This window comes from Triticum aestivum, chromosome 7B (genome assembly GCF_018294505.1).
Source record: "Triticum aestivum cultivar Chinese Spring chromosome 7B, IWGSC CS RefSeq v2.1, whole genome shotgun sequence".
In the NCBI taxonomy this organism is placed as follows: domain Eukaryota; kingdom Viridiplantae; phylum Streptophyta; class Magnoliopsida; order Poales; family Poaceae; genus Triticum; species Triticum aestivum.
This window is the reverse complement of record NC_057813.1, coordinates 431,563,868-431,571,361: the sequence shown is the minus strand read 5'-3', so window position 1 is coordinate 431,571,361 and position 7,494 is coordinate 431,563,868. Positions and strand designations below refer to the sequence as shown.

Genomic DNA, 7,494 nt, shown 5'->3' with positions numbered 1-7,494 from the left:
CCCCCCGCCTGTCTCCTCCCCACTGAATCCGCCGTCAACCTCGCCACCTATGCGTAATCCCACGGCCGGTTCCCCCCTTCCCGCCCCTCCCATGGCAGCCGACGTCTCCATCCCAGCGCCACCTCTCTGCCCTCTGCTCTCCTCACAGCCGCGCGCCCAGTAACGCCGCCGGTTCCCCCCCTTCGTCTTCTCTGTTTCCAGGTGAAAATTCCCTCCTTTTTAAAGATTAGATTCGAAAGCCAGGCTAAGTTTGGCCAAGTTTTTATAGCCGAGTCGGCAGATGCCGCCGCTATTAGTTTCTTTTCAGCTGAATTCGAGCTAAAGCGCAATCCTTTGGCCGAATTTGCTTTTCTCTCTAAGTTATTGGGCGGTGATTTCACCACCCACGGATTGGTAGGATTCTTTCGTTCTCCGCATATTTTGGAGTCTACTGAGGCTTTGGCCTTTGGGCCGAGGTTGCGTCCTCCCATGAAAACATGTTCTTTTGTCTCAATTTTAGAGGTTTCTCTCCTTTGTGTGCTAGTACATTTGAATGCTATATATAAAAAATACGTAGATATTGTTCCTGCTGCTGCACAGTTACACTGTTCCTGGTTTTTGGTTTGATGGCTCAATTCTGGGAATGCAATTGCAGGGCTAGTAGAGGATTGGTGCTTTGGAGCGAGAGGGTGTTGTCTCGCAGGTTTACAGTTCTCATTTGGCCCGTCGGTGTTTGCTCTTCTCTTAGTTGCACCAAAGGAAAGGAAGTCTGACAAAATGAACCGTGCAAGAAGAGGAGGGAGATTATTTCTCCTCTGGTTATGCGCAGTGGTTTGTCTCATGGCTCGGCCGGGAGCTTGCAGTGTGGTGCTGATGGCGAATAACACGACCCTGTCGTTCAGCGACGTCGAGGCAACATTTAGTGAGTGCTATAATAAATTAACCAATTCCCCTCTGTTTCAGTACCGATCAATTATCAACTCACTACTATGTTTCGTTGTTATTGTACATTTGTTTTTATTATTCTGAATCCATAATTTGAGTCATCACCGATTAATGGATTGATTGCTTGTCGTGTGCATCCTGGTAGTTAAGACTAGTATCTGGAAGTGCTGCTTTTATTACCTCTTGTATGGCAATTTGCACATGCTTTATAATGTTATTACCTCTTGTATGGCAATTTGTACATGCTTTATAATGTTACTAGCAAGATGCCCGTGCGTTGCATGGAACATCAAGATCTTGTGGGAGAAAAGGATGAAGGAGGGAAGGCCTTATCTGCAAATGTGGAGAGGAGTGCGGGTAAATTGTCATAGTTTTCTTCCTATCCGTTAGATATAGATCGGACGGCCTATATTGCAGGATGGCAGTCACACCATCATCACCAACTCTGCTTTTTATAAGAGTAGATTACCTCTTGTATGGCAATTTGCACATGCTTTATAATGTTATTACCTCTTGTATGACAATTTGCACATGCTTTATAATGTACAAAGCTAAGTTGATGCTGCTTGACCCAATCTATATGTGTTAAAGAAGAACTTATTGGCATTTCAACATTTTACAGCTCCAGAAGTGAAAGGTTCAGGTTTAAACGGTGTAATTTACACCGTCGAACCTCTTGATGCTTGCAGCCCTCTGATAAAGAAAGCAGTCGAAGGTCCTGCATCACCATTTGCATTGATTTTAAGAGGCGGCTGCCAATTTGATGATAAAGTTAGAAATGCTCAGGATGCCGGATTCAAGGCTGTGATAGTATATGATAACAAAGACCTCGGTGTCCTTGTTTCAAGTAATGTTCCTTGACTCCTCCTTTTGGTCCTGACATCACTTGTTTTTCTTTTAGTCTGTATATCTTTAATAACGTGTCGCTCATGATCACCGCATATAAGATGGGTGATTCATGATGCTTTGGTAGCTAAACATTAGAGAGGTTAAAGGAATAGCAAGTAGGTATACAAATATCTAATCCTGTATCATGAAATTTAAATGGTTAGGCGCACCTACGACCTTTTTCAGACTACACCTCGCTAAGAAAAGAAAGCAGAAATCAATTGTAAAACTTGATCTGGCATAAAAATGTTATGACCATTGACATGTGCTTTTTTCTAGCCTTTTCTTTTCTCCAATATTATCTATTGTGCGCACATATTTTCAACAGCATTTAACTAGGAAGTGTTAACAGTGGCTGGAAGCTCATCCGGTATCGACATATATGCTGTCTTCATCTCTAAGACGTCAGGAGAGGTGTTGAAACAATATTCAGGTCAAAGTGATGCTCAGGTGTGGATAATATCAACGCGTGATAACTCAGCTTTGTCAATCATGGCAATATCTTTCACAGCACTGCTTGCTATGTCTGCTGTTCTTGCCACTTGTTTCTTTGTGAGAAGACACCAGATGAGAAGGGACAGGGCTCGAATACCTGCAGCACGAGAATTTCATGGAATGAGCAGTCAGTTAGTCAAGGCAATGCCGAGTCTTATTTTTACAAAAGTCCAGGAAGACAATTGTACTTCGTCAACATGTGCCATTTGCTTGGAAGACTACAGTGTTGGTGAAAAGATAAGGGTGCTGCCTTGTCGTCACAGTATGTTCTTCTCACATTTAAATATCACAATTATTTTCTAGTTATTGCATAGGATCTGATGGTTTGAGATCTCGATGCCTGTGCAATTTATGTACAACCAGATTAATCTGTCTACTAGTCATTGCTGATTTTAAATTGGGAATTAGAATATACTTGCTGCATTACTACCAGAATAGTAGCAAGAGAATGGTGTCATTGATCAAAACTTACATCATAATCACAATAACTCCACATAATACCCCTTTGTATGTTTGAGATACAAACTCAATAGAATATGGTCTTGTTAGATTTCATTTGTTTCCTGGTCGCTTAATGTAGATAAATCTACACTACGAATTCTACACTATAGATCTGAAAATTAAGTATTGCAGTGCTACTGAACCCTCTGTTATGTCAAGCTTTCTTTATTTTTCAACCAGTGTACTGATACTTGGCTGTTTCATCTTACAGAGTTCCATGCTGCTTGCGTGGACCTGTGGCTCACATCATGGAGGACATTCTGCCCTGTATGCAAGCGAGATGCAAATGCTGGAATGTCAAATTTCCCTCCATCAGAGTCTACCCCTTTGCTTTCTTCTGCTATTCCCTTGCCAGCTGAATCGACAGCTTTGTCTTCTTTTCGTTCAATGGTAGCAGCATCTCCTCCAAGGACAATAAGCCGGCATCCTTCATGGCAGTCCATGTCCCGCACTAACTCCAATTCCAGTATCCTCCACATCCGTAACCCATGCAGATGTTGTTCCAACTCACCTGCTATCAGTACAAGTAGGAGCAGTGTAGACCTTGCAAACATGTCATCGCCATGGTCTAACACTCTGAACCTTGCATCCGGGCACTCCCTGGGCGGAGGGCATTTTTCTCCGCCGATCAGCATCAGATACTCATCACCACAAGTCTCCCCTTTCGGTTACAGATTTTCTGGACAATTTGTAGGTCCACCCCACATCCCCCGTTCCGAGAACGGATCTCCAAGCTATTATCTTGGCTCTTCAGGGCAGCAGTACCCTTACCTGAGGCATCGCACGGAGTCAGGGCCGAGCTTATTTACCATGGTGCCCCAGTCACCGCAACAGACCCAGCTGCAGGATGGTGGCGACTCGGCGACGAGTCTATCAGCTTCAGCATCAACCCAGTCGCTCCGTCAGGCCTACCTGCAGCATTGCCCCGATTCTGATGTGAGCTTATCTACTGCGACGTCAGCCCAGTCGCTGCCAGGGTGCTGATTGCCCTTACAGGTTCACCATTGACGTCCAGTTAGACCTGTTACCATAGAATAAGCTCTCCGCGGCCGCACCATAGTGAAGCGGATTTGAATGAGCAGAAGGGAGCTGCCTGGAAGAAGATACTAGAACCGGTGACCTTTAATCTGACCAACTAGCTGGGAACCTTGGAAGACTGGAAATGACTCTGCTGACCACACTGAGTTTGCAAGGATTGTCTTGAGGCGTGTGTGCTACTGATGATGCCAAGAGTGTATATTATTACAGTTTAATAGGGATCTGTTAGTTGCAGTCAGAAATGCCTTGTGCTAGTAAGATGACGTATATATATTCTGTTCATGAATGCTTCAGAGAAATATATCAATCTTGTTCGTTCTCACTCTGTTTTGAAGGGTTGATCAGTGCCTATGGCGGACCTGTAATCATGTTTATACTGCTTGTATGTTTTCTGTTATTGGTTTTTGGTCTGGCTTTTAATTATTTGTTCTGGGTCTGGTTTTTGGTTGCCTTCGCCTTTTTGTATTGGAGTTTTCCCCCCTTTTTTTGTTAAGCATTACAAAATACAGCAATTCTGCGTGCCCTAACCATACATAAAGAACGCAACGCAGTACAAAATACAACGAGAGAAGTATATACCGCAGAAGAAGAGGTACACCTAAGACTGTAAAAAGTTAAAATAGAAAAAGAGTTTGGGGCAACTGAGGCTTCCCCGGCCTACGAGATCACTTCCAAGAAGAGCCCGTACTTCAATTAGTAGAGAATTGTTCAAATCCTAGTTGTAATCCTTCTTGAAATCCATGTTGAAATCTTAGTTCAAATTAATGTTGAAAGAAAAACTTTCGTTGGTGTTGGGAATAAAGATGTCTTCTGGCCATTGATGAACGGGTCCCACATGAATTTCTGGAGGTAGCCAATATGGCGATTCTAACTTTGCACTTTGACTCGACGGTCTGCACAATGCATATGGGATGCACTCCATATACGAGGCTATCATTATCGCGACTCTAATGGAGTTGCTCGTCGGTTTTCCTTAAAACAAAAATGGGTAGGAAATGGAATTTCAGGATAACTTGAACTTAGATGGTGGGTTACCAATCTACTCCTTCAGCGGGCGAGCTAGACTCAGTTTATCTTTTCGGTTTAGGATAATTTATTTTCTGATAGTTGTCATGTATTTTTTGTGGCGTGTAGTGGGCATAATTGGTGCTGCCTCAGGGTGGCTCAGTTGCGGTGATGGTCACATGTGCACTGGCCCAAGGGCCCAACCCGATCTATTCGCTCCAGCGATGGAGCCAGTCCGCCAGGGTATCTGGCTGCACGGTGCGGAAGCACAAGGTGGCTTGGTGGGCCGAGGGTGGATGGGGACCGTCCTAGTGGTGGCGTGGGTGCTCAGGCGTTCGTGATGGCTATAGAATTCAGTTGTGGTGGCGTTGTGTCTCTGTGTGGACTCGCCTCCATGGTGTCATCGTGGCTCGATCAAAGACTCAAATTTGACGGCCATGGTCTAGTACTCTTAGTGCGATGCAAGCAATGGCTCACTCTCAATTGGCAGTGGCTTGGTGTAACGCCCCGGATCCGATGCGCCAGGTGTCCGCCAGTTATTCGCCGTCGTTGCCATGTCATTTGCTTGCGTGTTGCATCTTGCCATGTCATCATCTGCATTTCATCTACATGATTTTCAAAACTTGCATCCGTTCGGGTTCTCTCAGTTCTCTCCGTTGTCCGTTCGGAGTCCGGACCTCTCGCGCGCGCCCGTCGCCCCCTCTCAGACCTTGTTTCGTGTGCGGGTGTTAAACTTTCTCGGAATGGCCCGAGGCTTGCCAAGCGGCCTTGGCATAATACCGGTAGACCGCCTGTCAAGTTTCGTGCCATTTGGAGTTCGTTTGGTACTCCAACGGTTAACCGCGTAGCCCGAAACCCCTCTTTCTCTTTGCAGCCCAACACCCTTCCAAACTGGCCCAAAACCCATCTAAGTCCCCTCCATGCTCTCGGTCGTTCGATCACAATCGTGTGGGCAAAAACCGCTCCTCATTTGGACCCTCATAACTCATTCTACCTATAAAAGGGCATCCCCGTCATTTTTCGCAGTCCAAACCCGAGATCCATCCCTTCCGCGCCGCCGGACATGTCCGCCCGGCGACCGGACGTGTCCGCCCCGCTCCCCCCGTCCAATCCGATCCGGCCACGTGGCCTCCCGCGCCGCCCGCCCGCCGCAGGCCCGGCGAGCCCATCGCGGGCCGCCCGGCCGTCCGCCGCCGCCGCTGGCCCGATCGCCGCCCGCCCGCGCGCCGCCGGCCGGGCCGCCGCCCGCGCCTGTCCGCTCGCTCCCCGCCGTCGTCGGCCGCCGCCTCGGCTCCGCCGCAGGTCGCCGCCCGGCCGCCGCCCCCATCCGCGCCGCCTCCCGCCGGTGAGCTGCCGCGCCCGAGCGCGTCGCTCCCCTCGGCCGGACCCGCGCGGCCGCCGCCTCCTCCCCTCGCCGGACCGCCGCAGCTCCCTCCGGCCGCCTCCTTCTTCTTCTTCCCCGACACGTCTCCGGCGAACCTCGGGACCCGTGCAAACTCCAGATCTGAAACGGTTGACTTTCTTCCCAGATCTGAAACGGTCCCGAATATTTTGCATAATTATGCCATGTTCATCGCATCATATCTCTGCATTCGTAGCTCCGTTTTGTGCGTGTAATATGTCAAATTGTTCATCTCAATGAGTACTTTATTTCATTCCATTGCATCATGTTCATTTGAGCTCATCTTGATGCCTGAATCATCGTTGCAAGAGTGCTTCATGATGTTGTCTGCTGTCTGTTAACAGAACATGCTCATTTGTCATTTTTGCCATGATTGATGTGTGCATCCTATGAGGTTGATGTCTACATGTGTTTTGAACTATGCCATGTCTTCTTTACAGAGGTGCTTACCATGTATTTTTGTGATCAATGTGGTGACTAGCACAAGCATGCAAACTAGGCATCGTGATGTTGCTGATTTTAGTCCCTGTTCTGCTGTTATTTTGATGCCATGTAAACTTGATGCTACAGAGAGATCCATGCATATTTTGAGATACTTCAGTAAGGATGTTTTGAACATATGGTTATTGTCTATCCATTCATACCCCTATTTGAAATTATGGAGTAGTCTAGCATGTCATTTTTATGCTCTAGTTTTGCTACAAAATGTTTCCTGGCAGATTGTTTACATGTTATTCAATTTTGCCAAGATTGTTGTAGTTGATCCATGCACCCTATGAACTTGCTATTGCCATGCTTAGCTTCATAAACATGTCTTCTTACTGTTGGTTGCCTTGCCATGCCATGTTTTGCTCTGTAGTGAGTTGCACAAGCTCACCAAGATGCCTTCATAATTCTGTTCCTGCCATGTTTGAATCTGTAATATAACTTGCTACGTTTACATGGGTGCCATCGTATTTTCTGATCCTTTTTGGCTCATGGTCAGTAAAAGACTTTTGATCTATGCAATTAGCAGATTCATGCCATGCCTTTGTTTGCCATGATAAGTTCCTGTAGCATGTTATTTTATAGCTCTAAACATTGCAACCTGATGTTATTTTCTGCAAAGTCTGAATTGTTATTATTTGCAATCTTGCCATGTGTGTTTGAGCATGTTCTAGTGATTTCTGGAGATAGCTCAGTGTTCATGTTTTGTTATGCTTTACTTGTACATCATGCTCATGCCTTTTATTTTCATGTTG

At 46.3% G+C, this 7,494-nt stretch overlaps 1 protein-coding gene across 1 annotated transcript; it reads left to right on the top strand.

Annotated features, from left to right (window-relative positions):
- Positions 1–634: 634 nt before the first annotated feature.
- Positions 635–4,168, top strand: LOC123156774 (receptor homology region, transmembrane domain- and RING domain-containing protein 2). The gene is made up of 4 exons (XM_044574951.1): positions 635–901; positions 1,547–1,771; positions 2,165–2,569; positions 3,020–4,168. Exons 1-4 carry the CDS (start codon positions 757–759, stop codon positions 3,790–3,792), a joined length of 1,548 nt encoding a protein of 515 aa, XP_044430886.1. The 5' UTR covers positions 635–756; the 3' UTR covers positions 3,793–4,168.
- The last annotated feature ends 3,326 nt before the right edge of the window (positions 4,169–7,494 follow it).